The 20,299-nt window shown below is 46.7% G+C and overlaps 2 protein-coding genes across 2 annotated transcripts in view; one reads left to right on the top strand and one right to left on the bottom strand.

The window, feature by feature from the left end:
- The window catches only part of LOC146200148 (mannose-P-dolichol utilization defect 1 protein-like), an 86,822-nt gene extending 74,726 nt beyond the window's left edge, over positions 1-12,096 (bottom strand). The window contains exons 1-2 of the mRNA XM_084595381.1: positions 11,920-12,096; positions 11,321-11,386 (exon numbers count right to left, since the gene is read on the bottom strand). Of these exons, the coding sequence (XP_084451507.1) occupies positions 11,321-11,386; positions 11,920-12,007 (154 nt within the window). The 5' untranslated portion in view covers positions 12,008-12,096. The remainder of the gene's footprint in view (positions 1-11,320; positions 11,387-11,919) is intronic.
- Positions 12,097-12,615: 519 nt separating this feature from the next.
- Positions 12,616-20,299, top strand: part of LOC146200149 (uncharacterized) — a 95,438-nt gene continuing 87,754 nt past the window's right edge. Inside the window, exon 1 of the mRNA XM_084595382.1 lies at positions 12,616-12,841. Coding sequence (XP_084451508.1) covers positions 12,700-12,841 — 142 coding nt within the window. The 5' untranslated portion in view covers positions 12,616-12,699. The remainder of the gene's footprint in view (positions 12,842-20,299) is intronic.

Genomic DNA, 20,299 nt, shown 5'->3' on the forward strand with positions numbered 1-20,299 from the left:
AGGAAGGAATTTGCGCGCAATTCGAAAGTACCAAAGACTAAAATGGGCAAACAAAACGTGAATTAAGCAACTAGAAGCAACCAACGGCAGTATCCGTGCTTTCGCATTATTCTAATGCAGATTTTGCAGTGCTCTTTATTTCTTTCTTCTCTACTTTCTCTCTTCTGTCCGCACGAGGCAGCGGAGGTGGCTCAGCTACAAAGCCAGTAGCAGGCCCCTGCATTTTCTTTTCCTTCTTCCTACAGCCACAACAACTGCAGGGCGGCTGAAGGGTGGCTGATCCTGGTCCTGATGGGGCTGGAACAGGTCACCACCGCTTGCTGCGGGGGTTAGCCTGCCACCGAATTTTTATTTGTTGTAGGCCGTCATTGCACCCGCCACCACTTCGGTGGTGGACGACGGCTGTTGCGGCGCACAACTTTCTCTCCATCTTTTTCTTTCTTCTCTATTTTCTTTTCTGTCTGCACGAGGCAGCGGAGGTGGCCCAGCTACAGAACCAGTAGCAGGCCCGTGCATTTTCTTTTTCTTCTTCCTACAGCCACAACTGGAGGGCGCGTTCGACCTAGAAGCCAAGGAGAGTGCGGCTGCTGCTAAACAACGAAGAAGAGCGGAGAAATTGAGTCCTTCCGATCCAGTGGTATAGTCGCCTGGAAGCTGGCCGCCGAACGACGGAGGAAAGATCGAGCCAAGGCGAAACGTGCACCTGAAACCCCGGAACAACGCGAGGAACGCCTCGCGAAAAGACGTCGCCAAGAAGCCGAACGATGAGCTACGGTCACCGCTGTGGCCAGTGGTAGTCAACAAAGTGAGGAGGAGGAGCAGCAGAAGGAGGAAAACATGGAGGATTCTAACCGCTTATTCATGTGACGTCATTGCAGCATTACTGGCAACCATGGCACGCACAACGCAACATCGGAGAGGGGGAAAGAGAGAGAGGGCCTACAGCGAATCATGAAACGGCGTCGGTGAAATCCGAGCTCTGGTTGGACGGCGTTCGAAATGGCGTCTCAAGCGTCCGACAAATGAGCGGCGCGCAGCAGGAAGCAAACCGGTAGATCGGCGCCGGCGCGTCAAAAAAATTATTTCGCTTGCTTTTAGTTTCGAACCACCCACCGCTGAGGCGTCTCCGCAGTACAAGGTTGCCACAACTGCCGCCAGCTAAACCTGATAATGAATAGGGTCTATAAAGACTCAGTGAAAGCAGTGCGTCCAGAGTGTCTACGTGTGACGGCCATGTTTGTGGTTTGTGATGTGTCTGCGTCCAGAATGTCCATGTCGGACAGCCTGTGATGTCTGTGAGATTGCTTTGTTGGTTTGTGGGGTTTAACGTCCCAAAGCGACTCAGGCGATGAGAGACGCCGTAGTGGAGGACTCCGGAAATTTCGACTACTTGGGGTTTTTTAACGTGCGCTGACAAGGCACAGCACACGGGCGCCTTGCTTTTTGCCGCCATTAAAAGCGGCCGCCGAGGCCGGGATTCGATGCCGCGCGCTTGGGAGCAGTAGTCGAGCGCCGTAACCACTGCACCACCCCGGCGGAGTAGATGTGTGAGAGACTATGGCACTTGAGAGACTTGACTCCAGTAAGTTGTTCTTTCCGTGCATTTTCTTTTTCTTATATGCCTCCCGCTTTGTGGCGGAACGTTTAATTTCACCTCGCTTTCCTCTACGCATGTTCAGGCTTACCCTTAGCTAAGCCACCAGCCATTTTTTTCCTCTATTTTTCTCGTCTGTCCGCACGAGGAAGCGGAGGTGGCTCAGCTACAGAGACAGTAGAAGCCCATGCATTTTCTTTTCCTTCTTCATATACAGTCGCAAAAATAATAACAGCAGAGTGCGTGCTATTGCAGACTGCAGGGCAGCAGTTCATGAGTGATCACAAAATGCCGCCAATAAATAGAAATAATGAATACAATATTCGCAAGAGCAGCTTCGCAGCAGGCGCGCGTCACAAGGGGACAGCGCAAGCAAGCGCTCTCCTCGAGACCGGGCGTCGTCTCCCGTGAGGTCTCCCCATTCCATAGAGTGGGGCGAGCGCATCGCGGTGAAGTTAGGGAGCCGACATGCTGCGCCGCGGCACTACAGGTAGGCTCCTTAGCCAATGTTCAAGTCAGAGGAACTAGTTCCAGTGATTTTTGCTGGAGGACCCACGTCCTCCCATAGAAATCTTCCTTAATTACATTACTCGAGCAAGAAAACTGGTATAAGAAGATGAAACGACAATCTTACCACCAAAATAAAAGCACGTTATGTTAGGTATTATGCAAAACAAATTCAACGACTACCCCGATTGTTTTCCACCAAAAAAAAAAAAGCATGTTACGTCACATATTCTGTGAAATTAAATATTGCGACACACTTTGGCGCCTTAAGTGGTGAAAGGCGAAAGCCTGAGTGCCCCATTCTGTTACGCATTTATTGAGAATGTGGCGGTGAATGATTCTTCGAGTAAAGAGGTTGACTACTGTTTCACATTCCTCCCTTCCTTTACGGCATGGTACATGTGTCAACGAAGAATTATGACAGGTACTGCGCCTTTTCTATCCCGTAAATCAATTTCAAACGTCTGCTGTACTAACGCCTCCTAGACATCTGGATGTGCTTCTGTTTCCTGTGTGGTGCGGCGGAGGAAGCGGCAAATGAAAGGGAGCACGGACGCCTGGATCGGCACCCGGTGGGGTGAGCTTCGTATATGCATGGTTGGTTGAACAACTTATTTCCATCGGAAATGGGTGTCCTCTCCCCGCTCCAGGCACGTGAGCCGGGGAAGACAGGGAGTCATACGCCCGTGGATTTGAGGCTGGCAGGTAACCCTTGTGACGTCATGACCTGTCGTGACGGTGCATCGCGCGCCCCTTGATCACAACCAGCATTTCATTGAACGATTAAGGTTCACCTGCGCTCTATAATGGGTCTACAGGAAAGAAAAGGTGCAGTATCTGTCCCTCACTGAATCCCGCTATCATTCTCCCCGTAGACGTGGGGAATTATGAAAAGCGTTTCACGATCCGGGGCTGGGCTGGGAATACAAGGAATGGAGGTTCGATTCCCCGGTGGAAGACAAGATTTATTAATTTATTTTTTGAGTAACGATTCAAATAAGATTGGGTTGTCCGCTTCGAATTTGGCGCCTGGTGACGACACTTCTCTGTCGACCAATCAGGTGCGCCGCTCGCGTGGAAAGCTTCTGTCTATACGACAGTATGAGCCATTAAAGACTCCTCACCCTTAAAATTCGACTGCCCCGTCCCTGTGGTGCGCGATGTCAGTGCACATATAGATCCACAGGTGGTCGAAATTACTACGCAACCCTCCACTACGGCTCTTTCTCTCTTTACACATTCACTCCCGCCTTCTCCCTTCCCTTAAAGCGCAGTTCCACAAAAACAAGTGTGAAATACACAGCGTCTTTCCTTTCCAGTAAACCAATTTATTAAGGCGAAAGCCTTTAATGCCTCATCGTTGTCGTGGACAAAATGTGTCCCGCTTTTGCGACGGCTCTGATTGGTCGAGGCGGGACGACGTCACCAGCCGCCAAATTAAAGCGACCAACCAGAGGTTTTATGCCCAATCGCCACTTAGGGAGCATACATGTTGCAGCGCATCATGCGCCGCGCAGTACCTATAGTGCCGCGGGAAACGAGGTCTCATCTTGTCCGCTAATGCGACAAAGAGCGCCCGAGATGACAATTAGGAGAGAGCGTCGGAGCCAGACGCTTCCCTCTTCTCCTGCACCGGGACCCAGATCGCTTTCAGCAGCTGTTAGGTAGGCCTTTGCCTTTTCATGTTGCTGAGAAAAGTAAGGCATGGATGACGCTTGGGAGCGCATCAGTGTAAACAGCTTGCCAAGCAACGTGAGTGTAGATGGGGTATCGCTGTGTATAAAGGTAAAATGGAAGAGCCTCCCGACGGGAAAGGGCTCGAAAGCTTTTAATGGCTCATTCTGTCGACAAAATGTGTCCCGCTTTTGCGGCGGCTCTGATTGAGGCGGGATGACGTCATAGAGGTCTCGAACAAATACAGAGTACCACCACAGTATGCGCGAATGCATACCTCGATCATATGTCCATATGCCAATTAATGATCAATTACGAATGAATGATTATGAATTACAAATGAATGACTTATTAAGCAATTAATTAATTATTGACTAAGTTATTTGATTACTAATTAGTACAAGTTGCGTAGCAGAATGCGGCACTCAAGCTTTCGCCTTTCACTACTTTCCTAAAATCGCTCGTAATAATTTGCATTGTTAGCGGTGTCGTCTTCGGGGCTGAGCACAAGCCACGCGGTAGTGCCCATCTTGCGTGCATGCCATGTCTTCGTTTGACAACTGACGCGCGGGGCCAGCCGCTGATGACTACCGCTCCTATTTGTCCATTGTGTGTAAAAAGGCATGTGATTGAAGAGAGTCGAGTATGACCTGAGGCTCCAAACGTAGCCATATAACATGGTTCTATTTAACCTCTAATCAGCTCGATGGGCAAAGTAGCGCGTAGATGTTCTTTCTGGAAATTCATTTCTACTTATAGTATCTCTCTCTCTCTCTCTCTCTCTCTCTCTATATATATATATATATATATATATATATATATATATATATATATATATATATATATATATATATATATATATATATATATATGACCTTCCGTCTAGGGAAACGAACATCAGAAATTCTACTGCGCTGCTCCAGGCTGCCCGCTACTATTGCGCCCGTTCTCACCTTCCCCTGCCCTCGCGTTTCCTATTCTCCTTTCCCTTCCGCTCCATCGCGTGTGCGTCGCGGACGCGCTTTCTGACGACGACGTGCATAGCCCGGGAACCTTCGCCTTAACAGACAGCGCTGAAGAACGCATACTTAATCGGGCAAGATGAAGTCATGTCCTAATGTCGCCAGAGATGCCTGCACGCATGACTGTCCACCTCGCATGCTTACTGCGAAGACGTTAATGGTTGGTTTGGTTTGTGGGGTAGAGACGCGCCGTAGTGGAGGATTCCGGAAATTTGGACCATCTGGTGTTCTTTCACGTGCACTGACATCGCACAGCACACGGGCGCCTTGCTTTTCGCCTCCATCGAAAAGCGGCCGCCGAGGCCGGGATTCGATCCCGCATCCTTGGGAACAGTAGTCGAGCGCCGTCACCACTGCGCCACCCCGGCGGATCGAAGACGTTAATGGTGCAATACAAAGTAATAAAGTAATTATATGCTGCGAAGACGTCAATGGTGCAATACAAAGCAATAAAGTAATTATATGCTAATGCACAAAAACTCTACGGTGTACGCACACTCCATGGTAGCCGTTGGTATTTCCGAGTCCTGTGTTTACGAGAATAGAACCACGTAACCACTTACCAAGCATATCGTACAGTGTTGGTGCGTGCCTTTTTTGTACGATTCGAACCCTACTGGCAGCATGTGCCTCACCATAATTGCTTTAAAAGTAGCTGACAGAGTGATGAGTGGAACCACAATCAAGAAAGGATATATCCGGCAGAATGTCGTAGTAGCCAAAAGAACCCCCCCCCCCTTTCCAAAACAAACAAACAAGCAAAAAAACATAGCGAACTGAAATTTAGCAGAACAATTTGGTTCCTTGGAAAGCTCACGTCGGGCATTTCTGTACCTACTGAAAGGTCACATACCGCAGTCCGCTGCCCCATTCCCTGTACCGTGACTCTTCTGCGCGGTAAATTTTACATTTTGCGAAATTAGAATAAATGGTATGCAATCTTCCGAGGGGAACACCAAAGAATGCTTCAGAACGCTCCTCGCATTACAATCGAGGCTACGTTACGCATATAGGGTTGACACTACTTCCCGAAGCTTTTCGTGGCAGCAAGGGACCCTTTGCCACCGAGTTTACAAGCAGCGAGGAGAAGCCAGCTTTCCAGTTTTTAACTAAACGTAGAAAGCTGGGCTAGTTGGTATCTAGCGCCATTGCGCGACAGTCGAGCGGGAAGATGGTGGCTACAGACGTGAAAAAAAGCTGGATGGTTCAATGATAAAGCGAAAGCACTGAAAGAGTTTTGCTTCGCTTGGTTGTGACGCACATATGAAGCACAGTTTTTAAGTAATGTCAACATATCCGTTGATTGCGCATTGTAGCGCGCCGTCTGTTTCTCTAGGGCTATGGTTGGTCTGAAAACCTTCAGGTTGCTTTATAACCACATTAAAGCTAACAAAGTAAAATAGCCATTTTCCCGATCGTTTTGTAGTTCCTATCGGTAACGAAAGTAGTATATAAAAAAATGACAACGTACGCTGCAACGCAGAATAGCTCAAAAATAAATAAATTCACCATTTCTTGCAGAATCGCGGGTACCCAGGAGCCTTAACCATGACCGCTTGATACAGTTTATTTTTTAATTATTATTCGAGAGGTTTGCCATCAGGCATAGTGAAAAGGAAGCGGGGAGTAGGAGAAAGCTGCTTTTTTTTTTACTATTTAACGTGCAGTGGTTACACGCTAGTTCATTACTTTGATCTTTTCTGCATCGAAATCTCTGGTGGAAACATATCTAAACTTCATCCAAAATTCTAACCTCGCCGGGGTGGCGCAATGGGTTACGGCGCTCGACTACTGTTCCCAAGGATGCGGGATCGAATCTTTTTCGCTGGAGGCGAAAAACAAGGCGCCCGTGTACTGTGCGATGTCAGTGCACGTAAAAGAATCCCAGGTGGTCGAAATTTCCGGAGTCCATGGTGTCTCTCATAGCCTGAGTCGCTTTGGGATGTTAAACCCCACAAACCACCACCACCAAAATTCTAATACCGGTGAAAGGGATCAAGAATGTCATTTAGCTAGGCTAAGTAAAGCGAACGAGCGATAGGTATCCCATCACTCCACCCCAATAATTTTTGAGCTAGCGTTATTGGAGATATGGGCGATTAAAAATGACGCTCCTCCTCTCCACCCCAACTCGTATCCTCCAAAACGCAAAAAAAAAAAATGAAATTCGTGGACACTTTGGCGACTAAAGTGATGGAAGGCGAAAGCCTGAGTGCTGCATTCTGCTACGCGACTGTTGTGCACGTAGCGATGAATGCTGCTACTAGTAAAGCGAGCAATTACGTTTTCACATTTTGCGAGTGCATTTATTCAGTGAATTCTGCTTGGCAGCGACGAGATCGCGTTCCTTGTATCTTCGCAGTTCTACGTTTACTGTTCTGTGGTCGATTTTACCAGGTGCGCGACATAAATGAGTGATTAATTAACACATAGTAATTAGTCATCAATCAGTAATTGATAATTGATTGACATAGGCCATATAAGGCACGCATTCGCGCATATTGTGGTGCTGCTCTGTGATTGGTCGAGACGTACATGACGTCATCCCGTCTCGACCAATCAGAGCCGCCGCAAAATCGCGACACTTGTTGGCGACAACAATAAGGCTATAAAGGCTTTCGCCTAAAAAAAAAAAAGAAAAAAAGATTTGGTTTGCCGACTTCCGGTCGTCGCACCCGTTTTCCTCCACGTGAGTTTTTTTCCTATGACATATTGAACAGTCAATGAGTTCCTCTTCGTTCTGGTCTGCATTAATGGTCAATTTGCTCGAGGCACGACTTCCACCGACAGAAAGATGTGACGGCGCGGTAAATCGGGACCGTGTGCACGATGGCGATTTGCTTCAAACAGGCAGGCACACGAGCAGACGACTTTCGCATCTACCGGAAGTGCGGCCGTTGGAGCTGCAGCGATTGGCAGCCTCCGGTGGCCTGTCACTCACCATGGCATTATTAAAGTCATGACTACTCGTGACGTATACCTTGAATACCTTGATGAAGAACAGCTTCATAATTCGCCACTAAGTAGCGGCCAACTGGGCCATGTACTTTGAAAAAATAATAAGAAAAAAAAACGGCTTAGAAAATTAATAACAAATTGCTGGCTATATTCCAAAGAGTTTAATTTCAGTAAATGGCCAAAAGCGTTCATTCTAAACACTCAAGATATTTACCAGCAACCTTTGAACCAATTTATTGGCCCTTTTAACCTTGAAGATTGAAAAATTAACAAGCAGTCAGAGCTTTAGTTAGACCAGCATGCTTATGCAAAAATTGTCACTATTTTATGACATTCTTCAAACTGCAAGCTCGCTGCTTGCTTTTGCATGATAAGGATTTACTCCCTGCCTTTCAACAGGTGACACAAATCCGAGGCTAACGTAAAAAGTGCCCCACTATAATGCAATGCTCAGTTGTGACTCGTGAGTACACCTTCAGCCATAGTACAAGCAAAAGGCACCACCAAGAGACTACAGCACCCCAGAGGTCGAACAAAACTCTGAACCTGAAGTCTTTCAAGACTGAACTTGCATGGCTGGTATAAGGGAGAAGCTTGTAAAACAAGAGACGTGCCTGAAGGTCACATTTTGGCACTCGTGGCATGCAATGAAAATATTGTCTACACCAAAAAGTGCCCCCAAAAATAAAGAATTTTTTAAACGAAACGGATGCAAACTGCTGTCAGACAACATAGAATGGGTCATCTATTCAGTTGACTTTCAAAAACAGCAAGAATGATTTTGCACAATTTCATGGTTGAAATTGGTTAGCCATTACCCTACGGTGAATAGCATAGGCATGCACACACAAGAGCAAAGTCAGATAGCAGGAAATCCGGACTTGCCCAGGACTGCAGTGATCTCCGAGAAGTGAACTACATCAGTGACGGTGAACCTTTATGTCTTTCGACAGGCTGGCTTAGAGTGTTTTGCACTTGAAACTTCAAGGCTTTATTCTGAGTTTTCGCGTGTGCAGGACACAACTCGTTTTCAGTTTTGAACCCCGTGAAACATGGTAACTCGAACCACCTTTGCAGGCTGAAGTGTTCGAAACTATTTTGCCCCAGAAGGAGCGCAGCGGGGTTTGCGGAGCCTGTTCAAAGCGCACACCCCTGTGAGAGCCGGGCGCCAGGCCAGGGGACGCTTGTAACCATTTTTACCGGTGGGTGTCCGGCAATACTACAATGGTATGCACTATTTCTATTCTACATTTAGTATCTGGTGCACCACAGTCAGACTGATTATGTCCTATAGAGGCTTTGATAGCATGCCATGATGATCCAGTCTGCACATGATTTGGCTGATGATCCCGAGTTTGCAATCTCGACTCTCATAGCCATATTCAATGTAGGTTTGGTTTGGCTTGAGGGGTTTAACGTCCCAAAGCGACTCAGGCTATGAGAGACGCTACAGTGGAGGACTCCAAAAATTTCTATCCCCTGGGGTTCTTTAACATGCACTGACATCGCACAGCACACAGGCGCCTACCTTTTCGCCTCTGCAGAAGAGCAGCTGCCAAGGCCGGGATTCGATCGCACATCTTTGGACACAGCAGTTAAGTGCCCTAAACACTGCACCACCTCGACGGGGTTTATTCAATGTAGGCGAAATGCAAGAACTCCTATTCACCGTTATTGCAGTGCATGTTAATGACCCAAGCAAAGAACGTTGGTGAGGCACAGTTGTCGCAAGCAGTCATTTCAGGCTTAATTATGGTACTTTTTTCTTTTTAAGGCAACGACATTGAGTCCAACTGCCACATGCTTCTTGGTAGTCTGTCCGATTTAAGGAAAATACGCTGAGTCTAGCTTGTCATTTGTTTTCTGGTACTCAGTGTATAATACAGGCAAGTAGGGCTCGTCCTGTGTAGAGTTTTTTTAGTTTTACCAACCAACAGTATAAGAGTCGGCAAAATAACTTTTTTTAAAGTTTTATCAGAACTTAAAAAACTTTCCAGCATCCACAAACATGGTAGAACATGAGGGGCGTGACACTGCGTTATTCAGTAACAGTGATTATGAACGTTCTGATGCCTTGTGCTAGAGTAAAGAATATGATAGTGATGACTACAGTGACTAGCCATAACTTTAAAAGTGCATCAGAGGATAAAGAAGATGGATGCTGTCTGAAGAGGGACAATAATGAGAAGCATGACTGGAAGGAAACATAACCTGGTGTCTGAAAGCACAGTGTGCAGTTTCCAGCTTTGTGCACTAGCACACTCACAACAAATTACAGTATCAAAATTTTAATGCTCGCTGCGTCACTATAGACAGAAAGAAACCCTTTCCTTTCTGCGATTTAAATCAAACATAGTACAGTTTCTTGGTGTAAAAATGAAATATCTATTTCGATGCAATATTTAAAAAGAAAAGGTTTGTGGGGGAAGATAAACAACACCAGGCATGTCTAACTAATCCAGAACAGGTGTCTATAGGTAGCTTGCGTGAAGCGATGCATGCTGGTTAATTCGCCTTAATGATGTCGCTGGAAGCAGATGACGGGCAGTGCAGCCAGGCTGAATTAAGCAACTGTCTTGTCGTTTTCGACGGTCCACCGAGCATATACGCGGCTTTTCGTGTGCTGACCTTAGGTGCGTGCAATTGTCGGCAGATTCCTGAGGAACGTACGCGTCGATCGATGCTGTGTCCGAAAAATCGGGCGCACTGTGAAATGCAAAGCAGTGTGACGCGCACCTAGCTGTTCAAGCTATGCAAGAACGACTGACAGCACTATGCGTCTTGACCTGGCCGCCCGACGACATCGCTGCCATTCATGATTTCTAGTTCAGGGAAGTAGTTTGATACTCGCCCGGATAAGCGTCGATCTCGCGTGCGTTGGCCCGTGGGAGCCATTCGCTTCAGCGTCGCTAGAAGAATTCCTTGCTTTCTCGCTCTCGTGCAGACATATTTTTTGGAATCGTGAAGAACCCGCAGTCGGCCTGTCCGATCCCGCCAGCATCGTCTGCGCACACTATGCGACCATGTAGACGAGGCTATGTGCCAGTGCCAAGCTGCTTCATATGCTGCCAACAACAACATCATGGCGGAGTACCCAGCATGCATCGCTTCATGCAAGCTAAGCTATACCACACCCCGTGGTGCAGTGTGTTTCTTTGGCATGTTAAGTCCAACAATAAGCCACAGTATGTGATAAAATTGGAAAGAAAACAATTCGAATTTTTAGACAGACAGAAAAAAACTGAGACCACTGTCGATTTAATGGGATTAACACAGGTAGTATACTGCGAGAAAAAAAAAAAGAACAGACACGGCTGAATTCGGTCGGTGATAGAGCAGTGTCCGACGGTGATCGCTAAAGCTGCTGTGTGCAACATATGCTGGAAAAAGGATCAGACATGTGCTCCTTTCCACACCAGCATTCATTCTTTTTTTTTTTCGGCTAATCTGTGTTTCTCGCATGAAAAAGAAAAAAAAAAAGCGAGCGAGCAGATGTGTTGCACCTGGCTTGGCAGGCTCCGGACCAACGTTTTTAAATCCTGTGCAGCCACTGCAATTCACTCACCCAGCGTGGATCCCACTATGATGCCATAGCCTAGACATTTGCTCAGCGCTAGCTTCAGACAGTCCACTGCAAGAAGGAAAGATAGGGCATTTAGGAAGACGCACTACATCTTCGCAGAACAGCAGAAGCGCGTGGAAACAATGCATTATCGCTCTAAAGATAATGACAGATATAGAACGGTCTGTTTATTTTTTATGCTTTCACCCGGGCGTGTTATCGCTCGAACACGATGAGCCACCACTCGCGTTGGGAACTCGCAAAATGCACACTTGTGCAGGCGCACAGGTTCTTCGCGAAAGGAAAGTCGCTCCAGAAAAAAACAACACGCTGCAATATATCTATATGTGTCAATCCTCCATCAGTTTCCCCATCTCGAAATAGGCAGCCGGTAGTTCAGACCCGTAGAACCGTTCGCGAAGTCAACAGGAAGAAACACGGACGATTTGAATCTAAGCATGCGCAGGCGTTTTCTCCCGAGGACTTTTTGCCTTCATTATTTCCTCTAACGCTCTCGCAGAACATCCGACACAGCAGACGACCCCACGGGAACCGCGCAATGTGGCCAGAAAACTCGACAGCTGTCTGAGCCACAGACTCACCGTTTGCGAAGTTGTGTTGCACTATGATCTCTTCGTAGCATTTTCCCGGAAAAAAAGCCTGCAATACCTGCTTCATTATAGTGCCCATGACGAACGATTACCGCCACGAAATCTCAACTACCCCACCACCACGGCGACGACCTTCTGTAGATGCAAAAAGCGTAGTGAGATAACAGACGTATACAAGGCAAATGCGAAACCACGGTGTGTGCAACTCTCCGCTTGATCTTTACGCAGAAAAAATTGTACTCGTTTTTCAATCTCTACGTATAATTTGAAGCTATAAATAAACTTTATTGTATTCTAAAAGTGGTACACAAGCAACCTTCTTGAACTCTAGAGGTTTCAAAACGGCTTCAGAAATTCATTTTGATCATAGAGCCATAGAGCTTTGGTTCTATACATACTATCTATCAATTAACTATTTGACATGGTTGCAAGACTGCAAAACGTTTTTCTTCTCTCAGTACCCTTCTAATGAAACAATAAAACAATATAATAATAATTAAAAGGCTAATTTTGATAGATATATGGTAAAATAAAGCAGTTCACAAATTTTGTTTTGTGTTGAGTTTTAAACCTTGGTTACATTGTTGTTGTCAATTCATAATGAACCTTTGTGGCTAGGTAATTATCAGTGTTTTGCGGCAAACATGCCTGAGCAAGCGTTTTGCTATAAAACCTAAAGATTGTTCCACGCAACCACTGTTTTCTTGGTAGATTTATCTTCGAAGCTGTCAACATTGATGGACACAACCTTTGTCGAAGAGCGTTTGGAAAATGGCGACGGGAGCAGATGAAAACTGTCACGATGACCCCAACTTTGCGGTGATCTGCTCGTTCATCTTAAATTTCGGAGAATTATGCGGGGTCAACATCTCCATCTCCGAGCTGCAGTCCATGCTCGAGGATACCAAGAACGGTACGTGGTTTCCTGCAGTCTTCCAATGCCGCCGATAGTCCCCCTTTCCCCCTTCTCGAAATTACGGCCCGTTAGCGTCATATTGTTTTGCGGCTTAACGGCTCAGTGCCGACAGGCATACGTAGATCGCGAAACCTCATCGCATGTGTGTGCATTGCGAATAGTTGGTCCCGCAAGCAGTGTTGCACAGCGTCGTTCCTGCGATCGGCAGCGCTCGCGATCGCGACCTCCATGGCTCAGCGACGGCTGCGGCTCCTGCCGTGCCGATCGTGTCGGGTCTACGGCGCTCGTACAATTTCGAATGTTCTCAGCCGTACGCTCTTTCTCGCTTCGATTAGGGTGCCGATCGGCAGCGCAACGCGTGTGCGTTAAACATTACCAGTTGACTCGCGCAGGTTTACGATGTCGGTGAAGAAGCGCGGCTGCCGTCCATCGGCGGCCGCCGCTGCACGCCGCGCGATTCGTGCTGACAGCGCGATTAGTGGCCTCGCTTCGCGAGTTTGTCTTGGAAAATTTCCCGTGCGTGGTAGCAGTGGATCGCCGTTAGGTCCGTTGCGGCGTCAGCCGTTGCATTAAATGCGCATCGCGCGTTGGAATTGCCAATCGGCAGACCTGTTTGTTGGAAGCTGACCGGAACACCGGGGTGTGTGGCTGAAAGAAGAAAAATAAGCGGAAGCGCCTCCCGCTGGCAAGAGTTGGACGGGCGCTGCCGCCAGCTAGACAGAAGCTCCAGGAATCCACGGTGTTTATCGCCGCGGTACGTGATCGCCGCTACAGCCTCAAGATCGCGCGCTGCTCGAACTGCGGGCCTCTTGAAACGGATTGAGTAACGACATCGGTGACCCTAACGGCGCTCGTCTGCGTACACCAGCGTCGTCTGCACCGGCGCTTGGCACCATACCGGCGCCGCACCTCCTCTTGTGCGCTTCGCCGTCATAGCGCGAACGTTTCGTTTGCGTTGCAGTTTTCGCGTTCTTTTTCTTTTTTTTCTTTTTTTTTTGTTCACTGAAAGACCGTCCACTTTTGTGGGCCGGATAAGAAAACTAGTGTCCGTGGGTGCCGAGGTGTGGAAACGTCGTGGCCTATGCGCCAATGAAACGCGCTTGCGCGGTCTCGGCTTCCTGATGCGCGGGCAAATCAAAAAGCCCGAAACGCTTTTGTGTTTCTACTCACGCATCCATCCCCGCTCGTCATGGCAGCGCCGGATAAAGGACTTGTCCTTACTTTATTTCCGCTAATAGTATTTGAGATTAATAATTGTCGTCAAGGCATTGCGTAATATCCTGGCGAGTATTTTATTTAGCATACATGTTTTTCTGCAATCTACGACGCATTATCTACCCTCCGCAGTTGCTCAGTGGCTTTATCTGCCGATTTCATGGTTTCAGGTTCAATCCCTGCTGTGGCAATGGTAGTTTGATTGAAATAAGATACAGAAGCCTGTGTGGCACCACATTTACCCTTTGCTGTCCGGAATATTTACGCGCTATGTGACTGTTTCTATCCGATGGTTTTAGGCATCACTAAAGAAGGCAGCATGTAGTACTGTCAAATCAATCTCCTAGGTGCATTCTGCAATTATGACTGCAAGCTCTACAGGACAACAATGTATCGGTCTCCCTCGTTTTGCAGTCACTGGAAGCAGTTCACTCTTTGCTGCTTTGGCTGGGAATTTTGCAGATAATATGTGGCTTCCCATCCACCCTTCCTTCAGGGTTCAAACATGTAGGTAGCGCAAGCATTCGTAGCGCAAGCATTCACGTCATCTACCAGCTGCTCGATCAAGTGCCAACAGTGCTGCAGATGTCACTGCTCCTTTAGTCTCTGTTGCAGCTGCTGCATTGTCATTTAAATACAAATGCCACTTAATACTACCTAAGTTGAGAAGGCAGTACATGGAGACCACATCATGTTTAAATGCTGGTGCCAAGGCTTGGAGTTGATCCAGGCTGTGGCTCCCATATTTCGATGGAGGCAAAATAAGAAAATGTATATGGGTTGTGCGATATCAGTTAAATGGGTGAAGTGGGGATGCGAAGCTAAAAGGGAAACTTTTGATCTGTTGTATCAATTTCGATAACATTTTCAGAGATGGCTTATCTTCCTCTTAATACTGCATATCCTAAGTTTAATCACCTTAGCAAAAATAGAAACACGTTGTAGCTCTAATAAAGAGTAATTAAGTGTGTCAGCTTAGGAAAACTCATTTCAAAGATCATGCAGATGTACTAACCATTGGTGCTTAGATAACTTCTAGGTGCGGGATAAGGCCAATTGCAGATTATTTATGACATTTTTGTAAAAGTCTGACCACTTGTAGAAACGAACTTAATTTTTCTGTTATTATATACCACATATTTGGTACTTTTTCCTTCTCAGAGAATAATTAGGAATCCAAAAAGTACTTTATCTAGTCTTGAAACCACCTGGAAAGCAGCTCTTGGTGGACGAGTTTGGAACTGGTAGTTTTCCTAACGGGTGTGCTCTTGCAAAAAGGGCAGAATGAGAAAAGTGATTTCAAAGATTTCAGAACATGCTATTCAAATCTATGTCCTGAATTAATAAATCAAAGTGGCCTGGTGCATACCTTGCTCCATCCTTTTCAACATGACACTGGACTGTAGCGATTGCCTCGATTTGCCGGTTCTCAGCTTTACAGATGTCCAGTGCTCTGGTGTGTGTCTCTTCTTCTAGGCTCCATATTCTATCTCTAGTTTGTTGAGCAAAGTTTAGCCAGGCTCCCACTGGTACGAAAGCAGCGTTCGAAGGTTACGTGCTGCGTTTTAGTCATTCCAAGCGTCTATTTTGGCTTACCAGCCTATCCGCTGTTAGCACAGCTCAAAATTTGCCTTTTCTTCCTGTTCCATTGCATCTTGAAATCAGCTTTCATAAATGCTTTCAATGAGTGCAACCTATCTCGCAAAAAAAATCATTTTCATTTTTCTACTGCGCAGCTGACAAGCGAACTCGGTGTGAAGTTTCCTTAATATGTGCACAATCCAAAACAACCAAAATTTAAAGGCACGGCCTTTAGGCAAAATTTGGATTTTAGCCCCGTGTCCCCCCTTAAGCAGTGTTCACACAAGGGAGCTTTTCGGGGAGGGGATGTGGGGGCACCGCCGGCCGGCGCAGCCCCCTCCCTTGCTTCTACACTCACAAGGGCGGCGGAGTACGAGAGGGGTGTCACCGTTGCCAGACGACGGAGGCTCGGCGCGCACCTAGGAGAGTGGGTCTGCGCGGCCTGCCTTGCCGCTTCACTGCAGCCGGGTTCAATCAGTCGGCCTTGCAGGTAGCGTAGTCGCGCCGGATTATGAATGAGGAAGGCGGAGACGGGTTACAATAAAGTTGCCTGGGAACTTTGTACCCAAATTCACATGATTGTCATGTTCAGCGCAAAAATAAGGGCTTAAAAACATGGTAGGCACCAGAGCACAAAATAAACCAAGTGGCACACACATCTACACTTTCTGAGAATACGACACCCTGTTGGATATATGTCTATCACGTTGTTTCCCAGCATCAATCTGGGGTTATTACAAATGGCTATATGTTTTGAGTTAAGGATAGTACAGCTTTTGTTTTCTTTATATTAACGTTTATAAATTTCATTTGCGTCCACTGACTCAAGCATTCCAAAAACTGATCCTGATGTAACATTTCATTTTTACCGCGTCTCTTGCTATGGGCGCAGTAAGGTCATCAGCAAGCGCTACGAAACGCACTAGAAGGAGTGTATACCTTAAATCATCAATATATGAGAGGAACAGGCGAGTGCATAAAATGCATCCATGTGGCATGCCAGACATATACTAAGTGTTTCTTCACCGGACAGGCTACAGTGCTGGCCCGCGCTTCGATGTCTTAGCGATGCAACAAAGTATGAGCGTAATGATAGACTATTGCCTCTAACGCCAAAGCAGCCAAGTTTCTGCATTAAAAAGGCCATGGTTGAACAATTTAGACGCTTTTGAAAAATCTGTAAATTACAAGACACATCTGTTAGTCATAGAATGCATTTAATTCATCTGATCTCTTTGTCACAAGCCAAAATGGCATTTGAAGAGGATCGAATGCTTTGACAAAGGACGATTAATTCTTTGGTAGGCAATTCTTTCAGTGTCTTCTCGGCCTCCACAAGTGTCTCTCGCACCTCTGCTCCACCGTCAGGTTTCCGTGTCATCCTGGTCATCTAGGGCCCTTTCTGTGCACCTGTGCAGCCGTTGTCATAATATCGCCCCCGCATTCCAGCGCATCGTTCGTCAACCCTTCCGCAGGCGTTCGGACAAAGTGGGAATGAATTTGCAACATTGCCTGGAAGTCGCTGGCTCCCAACTTGTCGCGCAACCAAGACCGGCATAGACAGCTAACCTTTACAGTGTCGCCTGTAGCATTTTCTATCTGGCTGTTTTTCTTGTCTTTCTGTGAGTGAAATAAATATTATTAGTCACAGTTGACTCTTTGCTGGTCGCGCATTCGGCCCAGTCACGCTAACTCCGCTACCTCCAGCAACCGCCCAATACCAACTACAGTCGCACTTCCCGCAGCGCGTGACCCGCGAAATTGCCAGTCGAGCGAAGGCCACTGACATCTCTTTTCCCAGGGTAGCTTTAGTGCCAGCAGACAAAAAGCCTCCCACCACTAAGGGGGCCCCCGGGAAACCTGTTCCGGCAGTTGAAAGCGGCTCATTTTCACAACATCCCGGTGAGGAGGGGTGGGGTTCTCCCAGAGCTCTTGGATCATACCAGTTGCAAAACTCCACTTCAAAAAGTGATCGAATTTGGTACGCATTTTTGGGGTGTCTATGAATTGTCGCGCCGTCTGGAAGCGCGCAATGCAAGCTCTTTGCTATTGCCGGCATTGCCTTTTGGAAACCAAAATTTTCTCTCCTCTTTTCCTTCTTAACGAACTATATGGCTGTTATCCTAATAATTTTTACCGTTGCAAGTCTTCAACTAATTTTATTTTTCATAATTATTGTGCATTTATACACAATCGGAAAGTTTGGAATTTAGACGCAGTTTTCTTTAATGGCCGCAGGTGCCGCTACCATTCGTAAACACCCGAATTTTGACCTATCAAAACCGCTGTTTTTTGATACATGGGCCCTATGGGAAGTTTCGCAACTGGTAGTACTGAAGAGCTCTGGGGTTCTCTCTCGTGTAAATACCACTTTAAAAGCTCCCCCCCCTCCCCTTCATACTAATGTGTTTCTCATATACCCCACTTCAGTGTGTTATGCCCCACAATTTGAGAACCACAGAATGCCTTGTTTGCAGGGGAGCATAGCATGGAGTGTTGGTTAAATACTAGTAGAATGCCAGGGAGGGTAAAAATGTATGTACCACCTGAGTGAGCGCTCTCTTTGGGGGCCTGCGCTGCACGTCCATGCCTCCTAAGCAGCAAGCCCATTTCACATGCATCTTAAAGCTACGTCACATGCGGCTTGATGCACTCTTCATTTGCATATTCCTGCATCCTTGCTATAGTTTCCTAACTCCATGCTAGGTATTTTCCTGGTTCTTCTCACGACAACCAATCTCTGCGGTCACACCCGTAGCAGACCACTGTCTGGTTGCACATTCTTCCACCCTCGCCATAACCTGCTTTTTCCATGGTAGTCATTTTCCTGGTTCTGCCTGTGTCGTCCAACATCCAGGGGTGCATTCTTCGGCTCTCATCATAACTTCCCTCTATCATGGTCGCCTTTCAGCCTCTCGTGGAATGACCCTCGAATTGCACATGCCTCCACCCCCTCGTCACGACTTTCTTTTTCCATTTCAGCCAGCCTCCTTTTGTGTACGTGAGGTGTGATGCCGACATTTCTGTGGTCGGCGTGGAACTGAGGAACGAGCTAATAGCTCAGAGCTCACTCCCTAAAACTTATTCTCTGGCTCTTTCCAGCAGTGTAGAGATTTGCCTGGCAGCAAAAGATGGAAGCCAAGAAAATCAAGCTTGAATGCCTTCTCACCAATCAATTCAAACTCCTGACAACCTTGCTGAAACGGACAGCTTACCACTGTTTTGGAGTGACTTTTGATGTGGTCCAATGTAGCCTTCGGGATCTCCCCCCCATAAGTTGGTGTCAACTCACCCATTTCACTTGAGAAATGGGCAGGAGAGGGCAGCAGCTGTTCCTTTTCTAGCTTATAAAGGCTCTTTTTTTTTTTTTTTTGAAAGTGTTCTCTTTGGTGAATCGGACGCAGCGACCTATTGGCACAGCCAAACTTCTCTATATCATCGGTGTTCCTTTAGCACATATGCAATACAAAAAAAGCAAAATGTTTTTTAAAGGTTTCTTCGCATAAATGCGTATTGTGTTGGTTGTTCTCAATTTGCTCCTATTCAGAAAGTGTATATAGGTCCATTGCGCCATTAAAGCAAACATTATTGAAAATGGAGACTCGTGTGCGTCTCCCTGCCTTTCCCTGCTTTCTTTTCTGTTGACATCGTTGCAGAACCAAGCCCAAATTGCTCTTTCCGCTAACCAAATTGAAACCGTTGGGGAACTGCAGCTGTTCACTTATTTTGTTATGCCTGAAAGCTTTTCAGTTATTTTTTTAATAGGGATAGAACGGTACGACACTGGTATGACATATCTCTGCTCTTTATGCTTTATTTATTCGTTACTGATGATGCACAGTCTTTGAAATCGCTAGTGGAATAATAACGTACCCTTCATCGGACACTATCCCTTTTAAACAAGCATAGCCCATGTGCATACAGTTTTGTCTTCATACTTCTGCCTCAGTGTTTACCACTGTAAATGTTGCAGTTCGATATTTCGACAGGTGGCACTGGGCTTGTATTGTGCTTCTGTAACTGCGAGACTTTTGTCCGTGCGCCACTAATGAAATGAAAAGAGGCACCCGTTACATTACCATGTCCACGCATTTCTCTTTGACAGTACCATGCAGTAAGCACATGAGAAACATCGTTTAAAGAGCCACAAAACATACTTCAACAGCTCAAAGCCCCGTAACAGGAAAAACATGGCCAACATTTATGCAGGCACATAGGACAGGCAGTTGAGATGCAATCTTTTGTGCTTTTATTCTGGTCTTGATTTTTTTGCAGCTTCCTCCTCTTGTTCATGAACAGCGTCACAGATATTATTTAGCATTTAGTGGTGAGGATGAAATGTTTTTAGGGTTAGTCTTCAACTTTATAAACATGAAAGCAGTTACCTGTTAGCATCCGGGTAGGCGCAGGCATACAGCCACAAAGGAAGCCTTCGCAGAACTTCACATGTTTAAGAACAATTCGTTCTGATCTGGGGTTGAAACCCCGGACTACCGCTCATCGGGGCAGTTGCTCTGCCAAGCTAACCAGGAATGCTAGCAGACAGCTGGGCGAGGCTGAAGTTGATCAACAGCAAGTTAGGTGGGCGCATGGGATTGGAAGTTTGTGGGCGTTAGGTGGGCCCAGCTGGCACAGGACCAGGTTAATTGGAAGAGTGTG

Source organism: Amblyomma maculatum, chromosome 2 (assembly GCF_055883805.1).
Source record: "Amblyomma maculatum isolate TAMU_Amacu chromosome 2, ASM5588380v1, whole genome shotgun sequence".
NCBI classification, from domain to species: domain Eukaryota; kingdom Metazoa; phylum Arthropoda; class Arachnida; order Ixodida; family Ixodidae; genus Amblyomma; species Amblyomma maculatum.